Here is a 26,965-nt window from a genome sequence, read left to right on the forward strand (position 1 = left end):
CCTTGGACTAGATCCAGCACCCCACTCACTGCTGGGTGCAGTGGCAGCTGTGATAGTCAAGATCAGATTTTTCATTATCAAGATCTGACTTAGAAAAAAAAAAAAAAAGATCTGACCTCATATAGAGACAAAGTGGACACTGGAGATTCTGTCCCTCTGGAGGAAAGACACCACATTTTTGAGAAGCTATGACTAATTGAAAATGAATTTGAAGGGCCTGAGTCAAGATTAGGGGCACCCACCTCAAAGACACACTATCAGCAACAAGAAAGTTGGACACCATGAATAAAGACCTAGAAACATGGGTGCCTGGGTGGCTCAGCTGCTTAAGCATCTGCCTTTGGCTCAGGTCATAATCCTAAGGTCCTGGGATCAAGCCCTGTGTTGGGCTCCTTGCTCAGTGGAGAGCCTGCCTCTGCAGCTCCCCTTCTTTGTGGGCACACTTGCTCACTGTCAAATACATAAATAAAATCTTAAAAAAAAAAAAAAAAAGACCTAGAAACATCTGACTTTTTACTTGGGTGTGAAGTACACATTCCAAAAGAGTACAAATGTCAAGATATAAAACAAGTCAAGCTAATGGCCAACATACCAGGAAAACTCAGTCTCTACAAGCTACAGCAGAGTAGCAAAATCAAGTCACTGCCTCTGTTAACGTCTGCAAAATCCATCAGGAAAATGAAGGAAAAATTCAGGGAGCTCTCAGAGTGCTCTGGAGAAAAAAATCTCATCTTCAAGGAAGCCTGACACTGTTTTCAACAGAAGTTAAGTGAATAAACAAGAGAGTGGAGACATTTGTTACACAAAATAAGAGAATATTACAAAATTCTTTTTTAAAAAATCAGATCATGGGCAGCCCGGGTGGCTCGGCAGTTTAGCGGTGCCACCTTTGGCCCAGGGCATGATCCTGGAGATCCAGGATTGAATCCCATGTCAGGCTCCCTGCATGGAACCTGCTTCTCCCTCTGCCTATGTGTGTGTCTCTCGTGGATAAATAAATAAAATCTTAAAAAAATAAAAATTAAATAAAAAATCAGATCAAGCTTCTATGCAAACATTACAGAAGATGAAGGACGGGGCTGCTGCTCCTGGAGAAGACATGGATGTCAGGAGCCTGGAACCTTCTGGTGAAACAGGTTCATCAGAAGGTGAGACCACGTGGAAGGTGGATGGAAGGTAAGACAATGATTTAAGTGAGTTTAAACACTCATTTAAAAACTCCTGAAGAAGAAAGAAACCAGCTGCATACTTACTGAAGAATGTGAAATAATCAGCACCTTGAAAGATCTTCTGAAATGTCTCTAAACTAGGAAAGTGTCACTGCAATCAGGAAAATAAAAAGCAAGGTAGAAAGGGAGACATCACAGCTCCAATGGAAACTTCTCATCCTCCTTAAGTGTATCAGCATAAAAATCATTTTCACCAAATACCTGATTTAGAGAGAATGTACCCTACAGAGATGTAAGAGAATCCTTCAAAAGCAGATGACAAGACGAGCCATTAATGCAAAGAGCTGAACACCTACAAAATACAAGCCAAAACTCCTTCAGAAAAATTCTAAAGAATCGTGTGTTATTATTGAGTCCTAGTGAAAGAAGAGCTCATGACAATGAGTTAGGAGCTCTGTTGGCTGAGAGACACCTCCATAGCTTAAGAAAGAAAGTGCATATCTGAGACAAAAACTAAGGAAGAATGTAAGGTTTTGAAAAAATACCTTTATGTTCCTGATGTTGCAAACAGGATGTTTTGGAGAGGGCAGAGACCACTAGGCCATCCTCCGGATGTTTCCAGATCCCCAAGGAAGGAACAGTACTAGGCTGTGGTTGGTTGAGGATCCAGGGTCTCTCCAAGGATCAGGAGCCCAGGGGAAAGATCCCTCTGGAAGGTAAGCTCCATCCTGACATAACAGATCTTTCTTAAGATCTCAAGACAGGAAAAAAAAAAATCTCAAGACAGCGAGGGTATCCTGGTGCTCCTGACACACATAGCAGCTTGGAACTCTCTTTGATTCAACAAATCATAGGATCAGAATTCCATTGACCTAGACTCTGGTCCTTCCCCTTGCCCGTTTCCAGCCTTCAGATGTTTTAGAAAAACTCAGGGGGATTGCTCAGGGGACAAAGGACTCTCTGGTCTTCCCCCATTCCAGAAATTCAGAAGAAATTGCCTAAGAATCTTCTCCACCAAGGTGCTTCACTGGCCCCACACTTCCTCCCCAACCTCCATCACCCGCAGGAAATGTCTCTGTATCAAAGTCTGTCCACACCTCTGACAACACAAGTGAGTCACCACTGAGCTGACCCCTACCTTCCATTGATCCTATAGAACCAGAACCACAGCAAGATGTTTTCTCTTCACTAAAATAATTTTCTTTCTTTTTTTAAAAAAAGGATTTTATTTATTCATTCATGAGAGAGAGAGAGAGAGAGAGGCAGAGACACAGGCAGAGGGAGAAGCAGGCTCCATGCACCAGGAGCCCGACGCGGGACCCAATCCCGGGACCCCAGGATGATCGCGCCCTGGGCCAAAGGCAGGCGCCAAACCGCTGAGCCACCCAGGGATCCCCACTAAAATAATTTTCTAATACTATTTTAGTGTTATTGCTATTAAGTGATTTTGCAGTGTCTACAATGAAAACCACTTGGGATTATACTTCATTGACAATGTTCTATAGTTGTGGATTATTTCAATGTGACACTAAGTTAATTGCTTCATTTTATCCTATTTGCAAGCAGCATAATTACAGCTTTTTGTTGTTTTTAGCAAGTCTTCTAAAATAATCCAGGAAGCCATTATTTCATTTTGCCTTTCTTTTAAAATAATTTTGATGTTGCTCTTCTGGTTTTATTGCCATGATATAAAGTGATTACGCAACATCTCAGTGGGAGACCTGATACAATTACAACATTGAGGATTGTGGATTATTTTGTGCCTGATGTGAATGTGAATCAGATTAACTCTGAGGCCACCTGCCTCTGCTCTGCTCAGCCTGAACTCCTTGGGGCGTTGACTGGGAGGCAGATTTAACCTTGACTCTGAAAGGTGACCCAGGTTCATAGGTCAAACCCAGCCACTCTTCACCCAGGGCCTGTCCCAGACAAAATTATGAAAGTGACAAAGGCTTTCTAGGACCCCAACTCCCTTCCCTGTTCTGTGTCCTGTACCATGCTGCCCCATCAGAAGCCTGAATTTGGGGCTGGACAGGACCTCAGAGGGCGGCACTCAACCTTCATCTCTCCTTTCCTAAACTGTCTCGCCTTTACAACTGCACAGTCAATGGAAATACTTTAAACCTTAAGCCCACCAATCCCTCTAATCACACTGAAATTCAAATCCATGCTCCAGTGACCCATGAGGTTGTCTATGTCCTGGTCCAGACATGCACAGGCCCGAGCCCCTCCTACACAGCCACTGACCGTCGTCCTTCTGTCTGACAAACAGCCATTCTGGGCCTCCTAGTGCTGGATCTAGTGCTGGATCCACATACCTGCAATGCCTCCTTGGAGCCTTCCCTGGACCCCACTGCTCCCAGTGGCTGAATGTCTCCTGAAGAATACAGGCTTTGCCCTTGAAACAGCTCCTCTCTCAGGTGTGGGTTGCAGGCCAAAGACCCCACGTGAATGCAGTTCATGGAGAGGTCAGGAAAGTTCAGGTTGTGGGGAAAGAGGCGAAACATGGCAGGGTGGCCCCTGCCTCCCATGCTGAGCATTGAGCAGGAAGGAACTCAGGTGGTTCCTGAGAAGAAAAGCCAGTGGACCTCAAGACTCAGGTTTTTCCCTGGTTTGGATGGTCCCTCGCAAGGAGGGACTTGGCAGCTCTCAATACTCAGCTCTTCCCTAGGAGCCATGCCTAGTATTTGTGAGGCACAGAATTCAACAAAGCGTAGACCTTCATAGGAACTCATAGTTCTTGACTTCATCCTCCCAAAACCCACCCATGACTCCCCCCAGTGCAGGGGTCACATGCGGAGATAAGGAAACAGAGGTTCAAACAAGCTCCAAGTTATGAAACGTTCAGAGGTGGTTGTCAGTTTGTGCTCTGAAGGACAGGGATGAGGCTTACCTCTGCACCTTCCCAGCCGGTTTCTTTGGGCATGTCTCCTAAACCTGCTCCCTCGAATTCCTCACCTCTGACAGAGGTGCACGGGTTAATTGAGATGAATTTGCAGAAAGCTCTCAGCACACGGTCAGATAATTTGCCGTGTTTATGATCACCCTCTAAGTTATTGGCATTGGATCTGGGACATCCATCCCGAAATCCCATTCATTTTCCATTCTCTGAAAAGCTGTTTGGCCTCTGTTTCAGCTTTTTTTGGCTGGCAGACTGCACCAAAATGCAGTACGAGGACCCTCGGGCAGAGGTTATTTACCGAGGAGGAGCTTCCCCAGACCTTGCGAATGCACATGTGCTTGGGCCAGGTGTGCACAGGCTGGAAGCATAGGAGCACGCTCTCCCAGGGGCAGAGCCCAGCAGCAGCAGGTGCAGGAGGGGAAGGCAATCAGCCTTGAATGCAGATCACAGGAATAGTCCCCTGGAGCTGAGAAAGACCAAGGGAAGAGGGGGTTGGTCAATCCAGGCTCACTGTGAGTGGGTAAGAAACAATGGGAGCGTAACTAGCAAATGTAGTCCTTATTAGAACCAGGGGCTCTTTCTGGAAGCAGCAAAAACACTTTGGAGATAGCTATGGGAACAAATGGGAGAGGGTCTATTAAGTAACACTGGAAATAAATTGTGCTTCTCTGTTGCTGTAACAGCTGAAACCCAGAGAATGCACCCATGCCCTGAGCACTCACATCTAATTTGTGTCATCGGGGCAGCCCGGGTGGCTCAGCGGTTTAGCGCCGCCTTCAGCCCAGGGCCTGATCCTGGAGACCGGGGAGCATGGAGCCTGCTTCTCCCTCTGTGTCTCTGCCTCTCTCTGTCTCTCTCTCTCTCTCTGACAGGAATAAATGAATAAAAATAATAATAATAATAATTCATGTCACTGTCTGATATCACTGGCATTTGAGTCTGAGCCTCTTACCAAGTTCAGAGTGTGGCAAGGTGTCTGCCTCCCTTGTGGCCATTGGTGACCTGCATTGGTGACCTTTTACACAGACCACTCACAGGCTCCGTGTGGGAACCTGATGGGACCGTAACGGTAACACTCTAGAACCGTAGGTGTTTTCAGTGTTTCCATGTTGTTCTATTTGTAGGTGATATTTTGTGGCTATTAGGAGTCCACTAAAGTAATCAGAAGCACAGGCTTTTATTTTTTTCTTAAAATGATACTTTTTTTTCCTCTTCTGCTTTCATTGCTGGTATGTAAGAAAGGACAGTCTTTGGTTGGCTCTAATTAACAAGGACCCATGACATGAACACTAAGAGGGAATTTTACATGAGTGGGCTCAAAAGATTGGGAATGCAAAGTTTATTTCTGTTGTAACAAGAGCTGAGTTACTCTAGTTATAACACTGGTATGTTCCACAAAATCAATTTTTAAGAAAAGGTAAGGTTGCAAAACATTTTGTCTGGCCAAGCATCCCTTTCTTCCCTGTTCATCATGTGTAGCTGTAAAAATGGCTCCAAAGAGACCTGCCCCTGTGAATCCTGCCACCTTTATCCACCCTCAGAGTGGAGCTTTGGCACGCATTAGCAGCTCAGAGTTTTGTGGGGTTTTTTTTTTTTTTTAAGATTTATTTATCCATGAGAGACACACAGGCAGAGGGGGAAGCAGACTCCCTGCAGGGAGCCTAATGTGAGGCTCCAACCCAGGACCCTGAGATCACGACCTGAGCCAAAGGCAGACGCTCAACCCCTGAGCCACCCAGGTGCCCTGGATTAGCAGCTCAGAGAGGGAGCTTTCCTCCAGAGGCAACCCATTTTGCACTCTTAAGAGTCAGTGTTCTCTGCCACCACAAACCTGACTGACACCTGCCAGAACTAGGCTTTCAAAGTGAACACACTTCAGTTAGGTTTGGCATAGAAGAAATGGAATCATCAGAGTGTGTAAGAGAAACACTGAATTCATATTTAACCCTAAGGCCACGAGCTTCTTACCATCTGCAAGCTAAACTAACTGGGATGATCCTTAAGACAATCTTAACTCTGAAAGTTGCCCCAGGTGGGCCCCCACCGAGCTCCCGGGACAAACCCAGCACTCTCCAGCCAGGCCAGCCCCCAGCAGGAATATGACTCTAACAGACACGTTTTGGGGACCCTGACCCTCTGCTCTGTTCTGTGCCCTTCACTTCCTGTCCCCATCACTAGTCCCTGAGAGGAATTTCTGCCAATCTCTTGGCACGTAGGGGAACGAAGCTAATGACGCCCTTGGCGTTGAATCTGGGACCTCTATCCCGCCTATTCCCATTCATTTCCCATCCTGAAAAACTGGCCGTGTGTAAACTGTGTTTGCCTTGCGGGCGGCTCCAAGCGGTTGGCAGTACGAGGACCTTTCCTGGAGGACAATGTTCAGCATGGTGCACTCAGAAGTGTGGACACTGTGATCGGGACGAGCATCGGCGGGGGTCGGGGTGTGCAGGCTGCAAGCACATGACGCACCTCCTGAGGACAGATTGGGCCATCAGTGGGGACGTGGTAGGAGAGAGGGGCTCAGGAGAAAACTTCTGAGTCCTCGACAGCAAGAACTGCCACAGGGAGAGCCTCGCAGGCTCCCTGGGAGAGGGATGGAAATGCCAAAGTCACTTCCAGGTGGGATCCCAGTTAGGCCCCAAAGGGATACTTTGTGGACACAGGATTTTAGAGCCTCCCATTGAAACAAACTTGTGAGTGCGTACCTTAGGCAGGATTAGAATAAGAAACACTTGGGGGCTTCTCTGAAACAAGAACATACATCCCAGTGAGTGATTCCTCCCCAGCTGCCCTGGTCTAAGCAGGGCACAGTCACTAATACGTGTCACCGTCTGATATCACCGGCATTAGAGTCTGAGCCTCTTACCAAGTTCAGAGTGTGGCAAGGTGTCTGCCTCCCTTGTGGCCATTGGTGACGAGCTTTTACACAGACCACTCACAGCTCCGTGTGGGAACTTGATAGGACCGTAACTCTTAGGTAACGCTTTGGAACTGTAGGTGTTTTCAAAGTGACTCTCGAAATTCGGCATTTCCATGTTATTCTGTTTGTAGGTAGTGTAATGACAGTATCTTCATTCTTGTTAACAAGTCCGCCAAAATAATCAGAAACACATTCTTTCTTCTGGAATAATTTTGATTTCTTTCTCATTGTTTTCCTGCTTTTATATGAGTGATTGCACAATATGGTGCATTAATAGGATTATGCTGTTTAGGATAGTTTTTTTTTTATAAATGTTCATTACACAAAACATGAATTATACTTTTTGTCATTCATATTCAATCCAGAAACAGGAATATTTTTTCTCTCTTCTGATGCAATTTTGGACTTTCTTGCAATCGTTTTCACTACTGCTGCTAAAAAAATTGTACATTTGCTCAAATTTCGCTCAAATTGAAGTTCAATAGGATTATTATTTCTAAGATAGTGCTTCATGCATGGGTCTCGTTTGGAAGTAAATTTGGTGACTGCCTTGTTTCTTTGTCCTAGACGGTGTGAGGAGAGTCTTTCAGAGATGATTGTTTCTTTTTTTTTTTTTAAGTTTTTTTTTTTTATTTATGATAGTCACAGAGAGAGAAAGAGAAAGAGGCAGAGACATAGGCAGAGGGAGAAGCAGGCTCCATGCACCGGGAGCCCGATGTGGGATTCGATCCCGGGCCTCCAGGATTGCGCCCTGGGCCAAAGGCAGGCGCCAAACCACTGCACCACCCAGGAATCCCGAGATGGTTGTTTCTTAAGGTCCCATGATGAGAGTTTATCATGAGGGATCTCACACCTAGAGAGATTTGAAACACAAGCTCCACTTCTATGTACTAAGAGCCAAATTGACTCTACCTATAGAGATGGACATAGCTAACGAAGTTATTTTCAGAAGAAAGTAGCCCATGACATTTGTATAGGCCAAGCTTCACTTCCTTCAACATTCCCCTAGTATTTAAGTATATTAACAGCTCCGTGGAGACCTGCTGGGGGATTCAGACACCTTCTGCCTCCAGCCTCAAAATGCAGCTCTGCACAAAGATGACCAACACAGAGAGGGAGATTTCCCTTCAGAGGCACCCCAATCTCACAGTTTTCTTTGTATGGCACCCTTCCCCAGGCCTCTTGCTCCCCGCTGACCCTGCTGATCTTGACTAACATCCCTCCAAACCAGCCTTTCAGGGCTCACACTTCAATGAATGAGAATGTGGGTAAAGTGGAGTCACTGGGATGCTTGAAAGGGGATCTGAACTCGGATTTAATCCGAGGCCACAAGGCGCTGCAACCTCCCTGGGCTGATACTCCAGCCTAGTGATCTTTTACCAGGGCCAGCCCAACACCAAATAATGATGGTGAAAACACTTTTTTGGAATCTTAATTGTCTTCCCTGTTCTACTATCCTTCACTTCTCCATCCCCATCACAAGGCTTATCTTGGGAATGGAAAGGACCTCAGTGGAGTGTCAACCCTCCCCTGACTCCCAGATTGCCACCTCCATCCTCAGCCATGGCCTGGCCAACATGGTGACAGCTGGAGCCGATGTCCACAGACAGTTTAGAACTCTGTCTTCCACCAAGACAGAGCAAGGACACCTGGCCCAAGAGGCACTGGCCCTTGTTGGACCAGGACCGAAAGAAGCCCTGCTTCTCCTGGGATCATTTTCCCCTCACTACTGCAGGACTGCCAGGACACATAAATAAGGCTGTGGGCAGGTGGCTGCCCTCCAACCCTCACAGTATTGTCAGCACACAGGGTGTAGCAAGTCACAGGCAGAAACGACCATCTACAAACAAACTGGGCCACAGCAGGTCATTTACCCAATGACCCTTAGGTCTTTGAAAATGGTGATCTTAATGAGGTGGGGTTCAGGAGTAAATGTAATCTGCTGCTCAAGTTAACAAAATGCAGACCGCTTCCCAGGCTTATGGAGGTAGGCATAAAGCCTACAGTAGTGCGCATTTCTACCCCTGGCCACAGATGAATGAGACTATTATAGACACTATGTAAAATATTCCCCAAATGTCTCTTACTCGGCTAGTTTCTAAAAACAAATTACCCAGTTGTTATTTGGATGGAAACAGGAGTCCAGAGAAAGCACCCTCCTTCCACAGCCAAAGAAGAATTGTGAGTTTTTCACTGTAGCATGACATTTTGCTTGACCACATAAATCTGGTTTTTCTTTGATCATACTGAATTATCAAAACTTTGGAGATTTGCAGATTTGTCCCCAATTAAAGCAAGTGTATGGCGTCTCCATCATTGATGTATTTTCATCCTAAGTGATGCTCTAGAACTAGAACTGTCTTTGCCTGGGGGCTTCCTGAGATAGCCTGCACCTAAACAGTTTGCCTGTGTAGGCTGGGCTTGATGCTCTGAAGTCCTGACATGACCCAAGATGAGACCTGACTCCCGGATGCATCACTGAGCACGGATTCACTTGTGTTCCTCGGTATCAACTGTGCTCAAGTGACCTAATGGTGTCCAGGACAAGCCCAACACAGGTCCAGAAAAATCACCTCCCAGCAAAGATCTGTGTGTTAGCGCACTGTGCTAGGCCCTGTGTCCACCAATCTCTTTGTTATCTTATTTCTAATTATGTCTTTCTTCATAACTTTAGTTTTTATTCCTTTTGATGTAGGCATAAGTTTATGAATTTTGATTATGATGTTGGATACAACTTAAGGATGTCTTAGAATTGGAATTTGGAGGGAAAGGCACATAGCAAATGAATATACATTCTATAGTAAATTGAAAGCTATTCAACATGATTTCATGGTTTGTCCTAAAAATCAAAAAACCTTTTTTCTGTTAAATAATTGCATTAACCAAGGTGCCTTGAAACAAAAGATGGAATCTGAGTTTCAGCAGATAGAAGCATTTTCTTTAACAATACTTTGTACTTCCTCGGTGGACTGAGAGATATATAAATAATTAAGAAAAACAAAAAGGAGGAGAGATTTTAGAATTGAGGCCTGATTATCTGGTTAGACTATTCATGTTATATTTCTTCTAACTGATACAATATTATCAATTAGAATATCTAAGTTATAGAGTTGTTAGAATATATGGGACACTTTGGATTTCAGAATGGTAACTGGTCTTTTTCTTAGATAAAGTAACAGAAGAATTAAAAAATAATAACAGAAGGATATTATAATGCATAAGTGCTCTATAAATAAATATGCACATATATGTATTTATACATAGCATGCATTGCTGTTCTAAGGAATATGAAGATAGTGCTCCCCTAGGTTATTAGAAATAAACAATGAGGTATGTGCTATGATGAATGCAAAACAAGAGGTAAGACGGTGTGATAGGACGTAAAGTTAGTGTAACGGAAATCTTAAGATGTGAATACATTATGAAATTTCTGGCTACTTATGTCAAGTTCCCAGAGTCTCACACTGTCTCCCATGCATGTCATTAGCATCCCAGCAATGATAGATAGCTTCACCAATTTATTCATGGAGAAACGCCCCGGGCTCCTCATGATCATACACACGTGAAAGAGTTCTGAAAAGGATCCCAAGACTGAATGAGAAGAAATACATTTCATACATATCCATTTCCATTGCATTTAATAAAATTTACATTCTTGGGAATTTCACTTTTTATTTTGAACTTCTTAGCTTGAATACTAGAAATAAAATATGATTGACACTAAAACTTACTTACATTACTTCCTGTAGCACTCAGACAGCAAGAGGCCTCAGATCTTAGAATAGCAGGATTCAGTGATACATTGATTTTTATGAAGTCTGGGAGTCAAAAGTGTCATGAATATCTTAGGAAACCAGAATGATGTGAAAGCATCTAAAATGAAAGGGTAACTTTAAATGATGTAATAATAACTACAATTTAAATGATAGAATAATTTTTTTAAGATTTTATTTATTTATTTATGAAAGACACAGAGAGAGAGAGAGGCAGAGACACAAGCAGGCTCCATGCAGGGATCCCAATGAGGGACTCGAACCCAGATCCCAGGATTATGCCCTGAGCCAAAGGCAGATGCTCAACCACTGAGCCACCCAGGTGCCCCTCCTTGTCATTCTTCTTAAGAGCTTGAGAATAAAACTTGGGGAATAGGTGTGACCTCCTGGAGGAGAAAAAAAACCCTCAGATGCACCCCCACCCCCACCCCCCCAAAAATGGCTAAGACTTGTTTTATGAAGATGCAATATAAACTCCTGAGGAAATCTGTCTCTAAGAGAGTCGGCTCACTGTGAACAGGCAAGAATGACTCAGCCAACTTGGCATCCAACATTTATACAAGGAATACGTGTGCACACATACACACGAACACACACTCCTATTGGGTCCAGTATACAGAGTGCCATTTTATTTTGTTAAGTCATGAATGGCTTAAACATTTATTTTCAAGGTAAAAGCCAATTTTTTTTCCCTGAATTTAAGTACTTTTTCAGTGCCGTGAATATTTTATACAAACGCTTTCCATAATAGAAATTTCTGTCTCGTATCAGTTCCACTATCTCTTTGGAATATTGCTGGATGAACTACAGGACAGACGCCGTGGTGTTCAAATGGGGGTCACTGCTCAGCCTCCTCTACCGCCTCACCCTCTCCAGGATGGCATGTGGCAGTGACGAAGCTCAGCACTTCCCAGACCTAAACTGTCCTTTAAGCATTTTCCGGGACTGGGAGGAGGAAGCAATAGATGGAAGAGAGTTGAAGAGAGGGGAAGGTAGAGGGGTGTCAGACATCAGGAGAGGATGGAAAGGAAGTGGTTCTCAGGGGAATGCCCTAGGGCACCCTGGATCTTCCTTCTGCAACAGGTCCTGGATGCTGCCAGCCCAGGTTTCCCTCCTCCCCAAGTCAGACTCTTTGTCACTCCCTTATTTTCTGACAACACTTTTCTTTTCCTTCTGTCTTTACCCCAGACCCGTACTTGAGAGCAGACACCAGACATGGATCCAGCTCACCTCTTGCTCCCACTTCTCAATGAAATGTATGAGAAAGAGTAAAGCTGTTCCTGATGGTCAGGACCAGGCCCAGTACCTTCAGTTATGTCTTGATGTTCTTCTGCAGAATATAAATGTTTTTATACACTATGGACATCAAAGATGTCTACTCTGCGACCGTGATGGATCAAGACACAAACAAGATCACTTTGTTATCCTGTCTGAACACAGACAAATGGGAACATTGTCTAACCCACAAAATACCAACTGTTCTCTCTCCTGACCAACGCAAATGACTGTCGCTCCTTCACAATTATGGCACCAGCCTTCCTCAAGTTTCCCTTTCTAAAGATAAGATTTATTAAAATACCAATCACAGAATCATCTCTGTACATGGCAACACGCAATCCAGAGAAAAATGCCTGTTTCCGTGAACTCACCCCAAAATCACCCAGCATCAGTGGAAATCCTGTATAAGGCCCTTCTGCAAGAGCAACTACTCCCAGACCATGGAGGATTAGGAGGATCAACCAGGAACTAGCAGCAGGATGGGGAACAGTGATGGTGGCCCCTCAAAAGGATCAGAACAATCCCTTCAGCCACTGAAGACTGGGTTGGGGCCATCAGGAAAATGCTGGCTGGAAAGATGCCCTCCAGGCAGCCCTGGTGGCTCAGCAGTTTAGCGCCGCCTTCAGCCTGGGGTGTGATCCTGGAGACCCGGGATTGAGTCCCATGTCAGGTTCCCTGCATGGAGCCGCTTCTCCCTCTGCCTGTGTCTCTGCCTCTCTCTCTGTATCTCTCATGAATAAATAAATAAAATCTTAAAAAAAAAAAAAAAAAAAGAAAAGAAAGGTGCCTTCCCCCGGCCTCCTCTTCTCTAGGGGCTGGGCCATGTGGGCTTGTTGTCGCCCTATTGGGGGAGCAGGGTTAGATTCCATTCCCCCATCCACCCAAGATTTGTATGACCACAGTATCCATACAAGTGGATCTTCCTTCTTACCTGGAGCCCCACTCAAGGTTGAGACCCTCCAGGCTACCGCCGCCGTGAAATGAGAGCAGATGAGGTAGTAAAATGAGCATTAGGGAAGTCAAATGAAATAGGCTCCTACAACAAATCTGGCCAAGCAACAACACCTGCATGCTATGCCTGTGGATATCAATGACATGAGGATTGTGTGCACAGAAGAAATAGAATTTTGGGGTGTCAGAAAGTGTGTCATTAATTCACCCCAATCAGGCTGCTTGAGTAAAGTAACAGTCGTAGGAAAAATGCACTGTGTTGGTGGGACGCCTGGGAGTCTCTCATCGTACTGAAAGGGTGTCTTAGTGAACATGGGTGAGGAGACTGCAGATGGGTCAGATTCTGAAGGGCCTTGATTAACACATAAAACATAGGGCCACTGCCTCCACCGGAAGAGGTTGTAGTTCTAGAAAAGTGTAAAGCACCACCTCTGTGTTCACATGTGCAGCCTTGGGAAAGATGGCCTTTGTATGTCATACGCTCTACCCACTGAACCCAAAACCAAGAAAGTTTGTGTTGACATCCCTTTGACCCATCTGCTACCAGAGTGGGAGGACCTCACTCCTCTCAGACAAGGCCCAAATCTATGCTATCTCAGTTACTCTGTGAATCAAATTCCCCCATTACATTGGCCCTGAGACTGCAGATTTGTCTCCACATTTTAATAAACTGATCAGGATACTTGGATAACTAAATTCAAGGATGTCTTCATTTGACTTCTTTGTGTCCTTTCTTCCTAAAGTACAAGTAAACCTCTTTTCCGGGATAAAGGAAACACTTGGATTTCCTCCTTTCTTCCACATGTAGGCAACATTTTGAGTCTTAGGTCCAAGGAGATTCCCTCATTTTCTGCATGTCACATGACCACCTGAGTAAATAACATCACATGATCTTCAACGGAATGGATCCTGTCTTACCAGTACCCTCTTAGGTAAAACCCAAGAGTAAGTCGCTTGGAACTTTCCGTTTAAAAAATAAGTCTCATGCCCTTCTAAATTTCACAAAAATTTACTGCAATTAAAAGAAACTGGGCTATAAAAATCACAACAAATGAGTTTCTTGGAATATTCAGATCATTGCTTAAAAATAAAGACTTAGGCACCTGGGTGGCTCAGTCAGTTAAGCATCTGTCTTTGGCTCAGGTCATGATCCTGGGGTCCTGGGATCGAGTACCCAGTGGGGCCTCCCTCTCAGTGGGGAATCTTCTGTCTCTTCCTCTTGTCCCTCCTCCTGCTGTGCTTTCTCTCTTGCTCTCTCTCACGCTCTCTCTCAAATCTTTAAAATAATAGGGCAGCCTAGGGCTTTAAAATAATAGGGCAGCTCAGCGGTTTAGCGCTGCCTTCAGCCCAGGGCGTAATCCTGGAGTCCTGGGATCAAGTCCCATGTCGAGCCTGCTTCTCCCTCTGCCTGTGTCTCTGCCTCTCTCTCTCTGTGTCTCATGAATAAATAAATAAAATCTTAAAAAAAATAATAACAATAAAGATAGCTCTGACCATATTGCTTAAGATGCAAAAACCAAATTTGTATACCCACCTTATTCTCAATTATGTCCTGGCAATAAATGACTTCAAAACACTAGTGGCTTACCTCAACAAAAGTCTATTTCTCATCTGTCTGGGATTCAGGTTAATGGGATCATCCTTATCTAGGACAGAGAAGGGTGATGGTAGTGAGAAAAGAGCAATAGCCCCCCCTCCAAAAAAAGGATGGTACAGACTGCTTCATCAATCCCACTCATATCTCACTGGCTGAAAGAAATCACAGGGAAAACCTGAAATCAATAATTTGTGAAATACAATCCTCTTGGAAGACATGGCCTAACTGGGCTAGTGCCATGAGAGTGGGCATGAAATAAGTGGCCCCTACAAAATACACTGTTCATCTATTTGGTCAAAATTATTAGCTTCCATCCCTAAAGTACACAAAGTAATCTTACACTTTTCCACCAGACACAATATGATTTTCCCAGCCTAAAACCTCCATTCACGCTGAAAGTAACTAGAAGATCCCAGTTATCACTCCTCCATCAAGATATCAAAGAACAAAAGCCAATGCTATGAGCCAGTTGGAATAAGGACTGAACCTATGTAGTAAACATCCTCTCATCTATAAAGAAGAGGAGAGAGACTGCATCCATTGGAACAAAGCAGTAGCAAGATTCAGCTCGGGAGATGTTTTGGGATAGACCTTTAACTGGACAAGCTTTCCCCCCTCTTTCCCACCTATCAATTTCTGCTTCCTGGATGAAGTCCCCAGACCAGATTCTTGGATGTCCCTTATCTTGCTTGGCCTCATTAGTAGGGACCCTAGAGACTGCAGAGGAGGAAAAAAAAAAGGAAAACACAAATACGAACCAATTAGCCCATCCTCCAAGTCATTACTCCTAATTTTTCTCTCATCTGACCTTAAGTATCTTGAGCTTATCAGTTGTCTATGGCAAAAACACACTTCATTTTTTTTCTGTGGCAGTTTACAGGAATGCCTAAATAATAGACAATGTAAATACTGGTAGAAGTTTTAATGTAATCATTGCTGTAGACCAAAGGTTTTAAATCACAACCAACCCAGGTTTGAGTTTTGCATTTCTTAACTATGTATAAATTTTTTTCTCAGAAAGTGTCTCCAAGTTATTTCTTCATTTAATGAGCATAAAGTCTACGTGTACCCCTTACCCTGAAGTTCTATTTCCTCACCTTTCTTCCTGTTAAACAACACTTTCCTTTTTTTTTCAATAGTAATAGAATATCCCTTTATTAACACATTCCTGAGCTCATTTCTTTCTAGATGTTCCCAGGCAATAGTGGCCAAGAGCATGTGAATCATGACAGAGATATTCTGTGATCCATTATTCAGGGCACAAGAGGGTTTCTTTTTTTTTTTTTTTTTTAATAACAAATTTATTTTTTAATGGTGTTCAATTTGCCAACATACAGAATAACACCCAGTGCTCATCCCGTCAAGTGCCCCCCTCAGTGCCCGTCACCCATTCACCCCCACCCCCGCCCTCCTCCCCTTCCACCACCCCTAGTTCGTTTCCCAGAGTTAGGAGTCTTTATGTTCTGTCTCCCTTCCTGATATTTCCTACCCATTTCTTCTCCCTTCCCTTCTATTCCCTTTCACTATTATTTATATTCCCCAAATGAATGAGAACATATAATGTCTGTCCTTCTCCAATTGACTTATTTCACTCAGCATAATACCCTCCAATTCCATCCACGTTGAAGCAAATGGTGGGTATTTGTCGTTTCTAATTGCTGAGTAATATTCCATTGTATACATAAACCACATCTTCTTTATCCATTCATCTTTCGATGGACACCGAGGCTCCTTCCACAGTTTGGCTATTGTAGACATTGCTGCTAGAAACATCGGGGTGCAGGTGTCCCGGCGTTTCATTGCATCTGCATCTTTGGGGTAAATCCCCAGCAGTGCAATTGCTGGGTCGTAGGGCAGGTCTCTTTTTAACTCTTTGAGGAACCTCCACACAGTTTTCCAGAGTGGCTGCACCAGTCACATTCCCACCAACAGTGTAAGAGGGTTCCCTTTTCTCCGCATCCTCTCCAACATTTGTGGTTTCCTGCCTTGTTAATTTTCCCCGTTCTCACTGGTGTGAGGTGGTATCTCATTGTGGTTTTGATTTGTATTTCCCTGATGGCAAGTGATGCGGAGCATTTTCTCATGTGCGTGTTGGCCATGTCCATGTCTTCCTCTGTGAGATTTCTCTTCATGTCTTTTGCCCATTTCATGATTGGATTGTTTGTTTCTTTGGTGTTGAGTTTAATAAGTTCTTTATAGATCTTGGAAACTAGCCCTTTATCTGATACATCATTTGCAAATATCTTCTCCCATTCTGTAGGTTGTCTTTTAGTTTTGTTGACTGTATCCTTTGCTGTGCAAAAGCTTCTTATCTTGATGAAGTCCCAATAGTTCATTTTTGCTTTTGTTTCTTTTGCCTTCGTGGATGTATCTTGCAAGAAGTTACTGTGGCCGAGTTCAAAAAGGGTGTTGCCTGTGTTCCCCTCTAGGATTTTGATGGAATCTTGTCTCACATTTAGATCTTTCATCCATCCATTGAGTTTATCTTTGTGTATGGTGCAAGGGAGTGGTCTAGTTTCATTCTTCTGCATGTGGATGTCCAATTTTCCCAGCACCATTTATTGAAGAGACTGTCTTTCTTCCAGTGGATAGTCTTTCCTCCTTTATCGAATATTAGTTGACCATAAAGTTGAGGGTCCACTTCTGGATTCTCTATTCTGTTCCATTGATCTATGTGTTTCACCCATTTTCTGCCTTCCAGGTTTTCACAGCTAACATAGCTTTACCAAAATAATTTATGGAGGCATAACATGAGTAGCCATCTTTCTAGGATTCAATAAAGTTTTCCACCATCCATGGTTATCTTCATGACAAATCCGCATGTACACATCCTTCCTGTTAAATGTCATCATTTCCAAATAAGCAGTTTGATGATTGTGTCAGGCAGAGTTCAACGATTCGACCAGAGAAATAGAATCTGTATACCTAGTGATTAATTGCAGAGAATTGGCTTATGTAACTGTAGAGACTCACTAGGCAATTCCAAAACTCATAGTATGGGCTGAACCCTTGAGCATGAGCCGAAGCATCAATTAACAGGAAGAATGTCTTTGCAAGGAAGACTCCACTCTTTCCTTCTGGCCTTTCAGTTGATTGACTTAGGTCCAATCAGATTATGTAGGATAATCTCCTTTAAAGTCAAGTGAGGGGATCCCTTGGTGGCTCAATGGTTTAGCGCCACCTTCAGTCCAGGGCATGATCCCAGAGTCCTGGGATCGAGTCCTGCGTTGGGCTCCCCGCCTGCTTCTCCCTCTGCCTGTGTCTCTGCTTCTCTCTCTCTCTCTTTATCTCTCATGAATGAATAAATAAAATCTTTAAATAGATAGATAGATAGATAGATAGATAGATAGATAATAAAGTCAAGTGATCGTGGACTTTAATCACGTCTACAAAATATCTTCACAGAAACACCTGTGATAAGTGAATAAGTTCTGTAGCTTAGCCATACTGAGACTAACCATTTCTGTCTACACCTTGTTGAGCTGTAAGCCATACACCTCTCCTGAAACCATAAATGACTTCCAAATTAAGAAAATAACAACGTGATATTTCTGCCTAATATGGTCCGAGTATCCTGCCTATAATAGAAACACACAACTCCTTTCTCCAAAAGAAGATGCAACATCCTTGGATGATGTGCATACTTCTCCTTTGATACTCCTTAAATACAGTGATCTAAAGTGAACTATCGGGGTGCCAGGGTGGCTCAGTTGTTTAGGCATCTGGCTGTTGATCTCGGCTCAGGTCATGATTTCAGGATCCTGGGTAGAGGGCCATATGGGGCTCTGAGCTCAGTGTGGAGTCTGCTTCAGATTCTCCCTCTCCCTTTGCCCTTCCCCCTGCTCATGCTCTCTATTTCTCTCAAAAATAAAAAAAAAATTAAAAAATTAAACAAAAATTAAAAAAAAATAAAAAATATATAAGGTGAGCTACTATTGGGATGCCTCCTGGCTCAGCCAGTAGAGCATGTGACTCTTGATCTCAGGGTCATGATTTCAGGCTCCCATGCTGGGCATGGAGCCTACTTAAGATAGTAATAAAGCTAACTATAATTAATGCACCTTATATTGGGTCATTAGGGGATAGCTGTGGGAAGAAAACAAAAAATATTTTAATGTGTATACAGATTCATAGCAAAATTTTCATAACTAGCATGTCCTTGTTTCTGAAAATGGTCATAAAGCAGTAGCTGGTATTATTAACAGTTTTCTTCCACGACAACTTCATATTTCCTTTGACCTCAGCAACCACCTCACATGGTTTTGATTCTGGTCAGGTGACCCAAACACTTATTTATATTTATAGATATATTTAAATTATGTGTAATATATACAAATATGTATATATAAGTCTGTTCTTATAGAAATATCTCCAGTGCTAACATCTATATCGTTTAATCTCAACTAGAGAAATAGGTTCAGTAGCATTCCGACCTCATAGGAAACCAGTGAACTTATACATACACGTGTGCACATGTATATACACATATATACGCACATAAAGACATTTGTCATAAATAATTGGCTTATACAGTTGTAGCACCTGGATAGTCAAGAATGAGATTTCTGGGGCAGACCCTGTAGAAGGTCAGGCTGAAACTCTCACAGGCAATGAAGCTACTGTCCACAGCTGTGGATTTCTTTTCCTCCATGAATGCCCAGCTTTGCTCTTAAGACTTCCATGATTATATCAGCCCCACCGAGATTATCAAAAATAATCTCCTTTACTTAAATCCAACTAATTATATAATTCAATCAATCTACAAAATACCTTCAGGGCAACAACCACCCAAAAACCTAGATTCATATTTTTTTTAATTTGAATTTTTTTTAATAACTATGGAGTATAGACTAGTATAGTCTAGTATAGATTAGTCAAGATAACATGTAAACCTTAGTACCAATGATGGAAAGAAATGTGTTTCAGGGGTGCCTGGGTGGCTCAGTTGGTTCAGCATTTGTCTTTGGCTCAGGTCACGAGACCTGGTGTCCTGGGTGTCCCTCTGTCAGGCTCCTTGCTCAGCAGGGAGCATGCCTCTCCCTCTCCCTCATGCTTATGTTCTCTCAAATAAATAAAATATTTATTTTGAAAAATGTGTTTCAGTAAAAATTGAAGAAAACAGGAAAAATATAAAGTGATCTATATCCAGACAATATTAGAATATCATCAAACCAAAATAATTAAAAAGCAAAACTACAAAAACATGGAGAACAAAACATCTATAATGTATGTGTGTGTGCGTGTGTATGTAAATTAGAGAGCACAGATTCTAAGTCTAAAGGTATTAGGATAGATGCAAAATAGCCTAGTAGAGTCTGTACTTCTTCATCTGATTACTTCAAGTTTCTTTCTAAAAGTGTTAAGCATTTAATGAAGTAATTAAATAGAAGTCTATTTAAGAAATGAGTGCATCACCCTGGGTGTTGATAAGACTGGTGTCTTAGAGTGCTGCTGAGTTGCCCACTCACCTTTGTGAGTACCTCTTCCCAAGATGGATTTGAATAGCGCTGCAAGTGGTAAGTTTTCATCTGCATTTTGTTCTCTTTGATAATGCCACCTACTTTATTTTCCAGAGTTTATAAAAGTTAAAATTCACAATCATGATTAGAGAGCCAAATTATTGGAGCAGGAGATTTTTGCACTGATGGGTGCTTTAAAGTTGGAGACTGGAATTTCAAACTTAAGATAATAGCCATAAGTCCCACAAGTGGGTTGGCAAAAGATCTAAAGCTGACACTGTAAATGGAGAAAAATATATTATGGAATACCTAATATATTTAGTTTTATTATAATGTATTTTATCTCAAAGTACCAGTGTATTTTATCTTAATTCTTTAAGGTTTTACTTGTTTATTTCCATTAATTTTCCTAGCTCCTATTGCTTCCTATTTTCTCTGTATGTAATTTTCTGGATTTTTCAGTAACTTTTTCCTTCATTAACTCAGATCACATTGTCATTTTTTCTATTATACATTCATATTTTACTTACATGTCTCCAATTTAGCATGACTTTAGATGTACCCCTAAAGTAAAAATATAGAACCATTGTTGAACTTACAGGCTTTCAGCCTGAAAAAAAAAAAAAGACATGTTTACAGAGAATTTTTAATCCATAAACATAACCTTCATACTCCTTTTCCCATTTTCTCTTCATCGGGCATACTACAAAAAGAAACCTGGCAAGGCAGGATTGTTTACAACCAGAGTCAAAAGGATATCCTCCAAGAATGGTTTAAACAAAACCCATACCCTGATAAAGCTACCAGAAAACAACGGGCCAAGGAAATTGGCATTCCAGAGTCTAAAATTCAGGTAAGCATTAGGTTTCTATTTCATTATCTGTCAGATTCAAGGTAAAGAGAAACGCTGGGCTTAGGACTTTCAAGCAATTCTTAGGTATGTTGCTCAAAAGGATTTTATTGTTGTACATTAAAAACAAGAACTGTGTTTGTATCTTTTATCAATTGTGGAAATATTGGCTGGGTATATTCACTGATGGGTGGAGCATATACTCCTCTATCTCCCAATAGGAGATAAATCAATTTTTGAGATTTAGGTAACTTAGGAAATTATAACACTATGTTAATGATATGGTATCATTAAGTGTTGATTTAGGGCACCTGGGTGGCTCAGTCGTTGAGCACCTGCCTTTAGCTCAGATGGTGAACCCAGGGTCCTGGGACTGAGCCCTGCATCAGGCTCTCCTCAAATACCCTGCTTCTCCCTCTGCCTCTGCCTCTCTCTCTCATGAATAAATGAATAAAATTTTTAAAAAATATATTGCTATATACTAGAGCTCCTGGCTGGCTCAGTCAGTAGAGTGTGAAATGCTTGATTACAGGGTCATGAGATCAAGTCCCAAGTTGGGTGTAAAGGTTAAATAAAAATAAAAATAAAAATATTTTTAAAAATATGTTGATATATGCAGCAGAATGAGGATTAATATGTAATTATGAGGAAACTGTGAGGCAAGAACTCATGTAAGTTCCCAATTTTCAGGCTAATTTTTTTTAAATACCTGAAATGTGATTTACACACAGAAGTATATAAAGTAATATCCCATATTGTATTATTTGAATAGAGCTACTGGTGTGAAAATGAAACCATGTTGGATTTCTTCAGTTAACAGGGTGAGAGTTGTAAACAATACAATTATACCAGGTGAAACAGCATCTAAAACAACAAATATCAGTAAAAATGTGCTTTTAGAAGAAAATAATGAGTTCAGATTTTTGTGTCTATATAGAGTCTCCAGTAAGCCACTGGCTCTAAGACCCTTAGCCTGAAGAATGCTGGAGAGAAATTTTTCTTTACTCTTCATGCATTTGATCTGGGTGTAAAGAGTTTACTCAAATCCTAGTAATAAAAGCCCATCCTGTGGGAATATCTGATGCTTAAGACTTACCTGAAAATATTTTGATTAATTAATTTAGAGCACAGATAACTTTTTAGCACAATGCCTGGATAAAAGAGTGGTTCATTAAATATTGGTTGTCATTAACACCCTAAATCTTATCACAAATTATCAAAATAAAACATTCAAATAATTAGAAAGTACATTGCAAATCTGACTCCAGTAATGAGGAACAGACTTCAATGGGTTCTATTTGTGACAAGAGTTTCACAGCAAGGTATACAGGGTCCCAGGAGTTGCCTTACCTATTGTTGATTATAGGATGAGGTAATATTGATGAGTACCGCTGTTGATTGTGGCTAATTTACTCCCCATTTAAAGAAATTCTTGGGGTTCCGGGATGGCTCAGTTGGTCAAGCATCCAACTCTTGATTTCGGCTCAGGTCATGATCTCAGGGTTGTGAGACTGAAACCCATGCTCCACACTGAGCTGGAAGTCTGCTTCTCATTCTCTCCCTACCCCCTCTTGTACACTCTCTAAAATAAAAAAATCTTTTTAAAAAAAGATTTTATGTATCCATGAGAGACACACATAGAGAAGCAGAGACACAGGCAGAGAGAGAAGCAGGCTCCCTGAGGGGAGCCAGATGCAGGACTCAATCCCAGGACCCCAGGATCATGACCTGAGCCAAAGGCAGGTGCCCAACCACTAAGCCATCCAGGTGCCCCTAAATAAATCTTTAAAAAAAGATTCACATTCTCTGAAATAAATCTTTAAAAAAAGATTCTCTCTCCTTCTGCCCCTCCCATCCTGCTCATGCACTCTAAAAAAGGGGGGGCAGAAAAAAAGGAAATTATTTTCCACAATCAATTCTATGTGTATTATACATTATAAAATGGTATGTTTTTAATGTAAAAGTAATTATTTAATGACTGTAAGACCAAGCAATAGAATTGTGCTTCTTTTGCAGACTGGAGACAATAAAATGTTTAGCTACAATTTTCTCATACAAACATGAAATGATATTCATACAGAAGAAACACCCTCACAAATAACTGATGGGTGATGAACACACACCAAGTCTGACCAAAGCAAAACACAAACTGAAAACAGTTGTAATTACTCATATTTTTTTAAAGATTTTACTTATTTATTCATGAGAGACAGAGAGGCAGAGACACAGGCAGAGGGAGAAGCAGGCTCCACACAGGGAGCCTGACACGGGACTCGATCCCAGAACCCCAGGATCACGCTCTGGGCCAAAGGCAGAACTAAACTGCTGAGCCACCCAGGCTGCCCTAATTACTCATTTTTTAAATTCAACATGTTCACTCTATTTTAAAATTAGTAAATGGAGAAACTAAAAATGCTTCTATTTCAAAACATTAGAGAGCTGGCGTATGTGATTGTTTACAACTTGTAAAAGTAACTCAAATTTGAAGTAAATGCTAAACCACATGTTAAAATAAGATGGTATTAAGAGTTTATTTCCCTTATTCATGAGAAAAAGAGACATAGGCAGAGGGAGAAACAGGGTCCCTACGGGGAGCCCAATGTGGGACTTGATCCCAGGACCCCAGGATCACGACCTAAGCGAAAGGCAGATGCTCAACCAGAGCCACCCAGGTGTCCCTTGGTATTTCTTATAAAGAGATAAGGGGCGGGGGGGGGGGGGGGGACAAGAAAAGGCATTCACACATTGAAATCCTGTTATGAGAGAGAAGTGGGAAAAGAAAGAAAAATATTGATCTCCTTTGATAGAACTGACAGTGTCTCTTCAATTTTTCTTGGGATACCATGATGACGACCATAAAAGATATGCTGTCCTGAACTGTATGCTAATAGTAATATAACTCCTAGGATAATACATCACCTTTTCCTTATGGGTATTATCCCAATGGCAGTTGATCAAAATCTATTGCATTGATATTTGGAACAACAGCGATTGAGTTACAGGGCTTTCACATCTTCTCCTGCTTAGATTTGGTTTAAAAACCATAGAGCGAAACAGAGACGATTGCAATTTGGATGCTCCTTTGGAAAAAACAAAACCCAAGGACAACACCAGTATCAGCCTTGGACTCAAGGTAAAAAACCACTGGTCCAGGGATGCCCTAAATCATTTAAATAAATAAAATCTTTTTTAAAAATTAAAAAGAAAATAAAAAAGAAACTACTGGTCCAAACGCATTTCTTTAGTGGGTCCCTGTGAAAGTGGAAATGACTCGGCATGTAGCACCCATATTCTTGACAAAAAAACCATCGCCTTTGGGAGGCACTTACAGCTTGTTCTGAGCACCCTAGTGTCAGAAATAGAAGCACGTCCCACAGCTGGCTAGCATAGGCAGGTTCTTAGCAAGCAAGCCTTTGGACCTTTTGGTCTTGTGGCTCTGGGCAGGGTGGCATCCTCTTCTGTCACCCTGAGGGACTCAGGTGGACTGAGTGTAATCTCCCCAAGTTCAAGTTCCCAGTTCAAAGATGAAAACTGTTCTAAAAGACCCCTTCTGTTCCTGTGTTCTCCTTTAGAATACTTACCAAAAGCAGCCAGACAAGACTGGACACCCATCACAAGGTCTCAATCGCACACCCTAGTTCAGGCCTTCGAGAGGAACCAATTCCCTGATATTACAACCAGGAAAAAACTGGCTAACAAAATGGGCATTCAGGAACCAAGAATTCAAGTAAGTTCTGTGACACCAAGTATATTTTACCCATAAGTGATATTTCTCCCAGAGTTGCTGAAAAACTTTGACCTATCTTGGATTATCACAATCATCAAGGGTAAAGGTATGGGATGGTAAACATCTAGCATTGCTAGTGTAAAATGAAGAATGCTGTCAGTGGTATACACATTTAGAATCAGCAGCAGCGAAACTGTGGGGAAATGTGAGAGTTAATGCCTGTTCTGAGAACGCTCTGACAGGTTTTCTACAGCCTGGCACTGCTGTCATTTTCGTCCAGGTAATTCCTTCTTGTGAGGCAGTCCTGTGCCTAGTAGGTATTTCTCAGCACTCCTGGTCTCTACCAACTAGATACTCCCCCCCTCATCTCCCCCCAATTTGTGACACCCTCAGAAATCTATATACTTAATCAAATGCCCTCCAGTTGGGAGAACAAAGTCATTCCCGATGGGTACCTTCTAAAGTTATTGGGACAGTGGTTTAGTATATGTCAAATGCTCATGACTAAGCACATTCATAGGTTCATCAGCACAGAAACCCTCAAAAGACTTATTAATCCTTCATCAGATTTATACACACAACGTATATAAGATAGGGGTTCTTAGGCACATGTTGGCAAAAAGAAAATATCAACCTAGTCAAGAAAACTTGTTTGCTGATCCAAGGTTGAAATCAAAGAGAGAAATCTAGAGCACATGCCTTTTCAGCCAGTCTCAATTCATCAGTAGTTGATTGCTGAGTATGTTATGACCTCAATTTGTTTAGATGTATATTCACACACATTAGTACATAGACATTATTAAATACATACACATACTAAACACATGAACCAGAGTAATTGATTTCACATACATGGAATATTTCTATTTCATTTGAAATTTATATGCACATGCACATACACACAACCATTCTGATATCGGAGCCTGTATTAATAGCCACTTAACTTTATGCAGTATGAGAAACAGAGGTACAATCACTTACGATTCCTCTTCTTTTCTTTACATAGACGTGGTTTCAGAACCAAAGATCCCTACACCCAGGGCAGAGCAGAAGTGAGTCCATGAATTCCTTGGCAGATGGCCCAAATGGAAGACCAGGTCTGACAGCTCAGCAGCACCAAATTAATCAATCCACTCTCCTGGGCAGGTCTCATCATTTTTCTTCCTCCAATTCTTTCAGCAGGAACCAAACATTTCTACCTGCTTCTCTCCCATTCCATGAATCCTCTGTCCCTTGTCTGAGCCAAAGACCAAGTGTCATGATAGTGCAGCCCACACAGGCTACACAGAGAGAAAATTCTGTCTCTACTCTGAGCCTTACGAATTACCTGCCAATGCCCTCGACTTTGGGAGGAGACCTCTCAGATACTCAGACTCTTTTCTGGTCCCCAAACCAAGAAAAATGCCAGAATCACAAAGAACAGAGTGGCATAGGAATCCTGCAGTTGAAGCACTATTCTCAGCCTCATCCTGAGGACCAAAAACACCAGCTGCAGGACCTGGAGCAGGTGGACATATCTTACATTCTGGAACGGTGGGATAATGTGCGCCAGGCTCTGATTGCAAAATGGGATCCTGGAGAAGGGACACACTGAGACACACATGGCTGCAGTACTCGGCCAACTGGAGAATCATCCTGTTCCCTTGGCCAACTATACCAGTGATGTGTAGAAACCTCAAGACTTTATGTTAGTTCCTATTATCCACAGGTTTTCAGGAAACAGTACCTTTTCTGAGTCCTAATCCACAGAAAGAGGGCCCTCTAGGACCCCAACTGCATTTCAGTGAAGATAATTTCAGGCTGTATTCTGTATGTTGGTTTTTTTTTTAAGATTTTATTTATTTACTCATGAGAGACACAGAGAGAGGGGCACAGACACAGGCAGAGGGAGAAGCAGGCTCCATGCAGGGAGCCCAATGTGGGACTCGATCCCGAGTCTCCAGGTTCACGCCCCGGGGGCGCTAAACCACTGAGCCACCCGGGCTGCCCTGTATTCTGTATGTTACAAAGCTCACCAGGACCTCAGTTCAGGAGAAGGAAGAAGTCATTCTCAGAACCTGGTCCAGGCCTCTCTTCTTTTGATGCAGAATCAGTGCAACTTAAAGGACAGTGAATAATGAAGTCATCCTGTTTGGGACAAAATTAATACAAGAGGAAGGAGAAAACAACTGGAAACTCAAATGGAGGTTTTAACTTTTTCGTGGGCAGTGGTTATCGTCTTCTGTACTCACTTCACTGAGTAAAGGATTGTTTCTAAGCTGCATATAGCCTTTGGAAGCACCATGGGCATTAACCAGCAGACAGATCCGCTGAATCCTTCCAAACAAAAGCATTTTTCT

General features: G+C 42.3%; 1 protein-coding gene across 1 annotated transcript; it reads left to right on the forward strand.

Moving 5' to 3' along the window:
* The first annotated feature begins 1,066 nt into the window (after nt 1-1,066).
* DUXB (double homeobox B) lies at nt 1,067-26,220 on the forward strand. Its single transcript, XM_072731968.1, has 5 exons — nt 1,067-1,176; nt 20,689-20,902; nt 23,927-24,032; nt 24,472-24,626; nt 25,633-26,220. Exons 1-5 carry the CDS (start codon nt 1,067-1,069, stop codon nt 26,218-26,220), a joined length of 1,173 nt encoding a protein of 390 aa, XP_072588069.1.
* The last annotated feature ends 745 nt before the right edge of the window (nt 26,221-26,965 follow it).

The sequence above is a fragment of the Vulpes vulpes genome, chromosome 12 (assembly GCF_048418805.1).
Source record: "Vulpes vulpes isolate BD-2025 chromosome 12, VulVul3, whole genome shotgun sequence".
NCBI lineage: Eukaryota > Metazoa > Chordata > Mammalia > Carnivora > Canidae > Vulpes > Vulpes vulpes.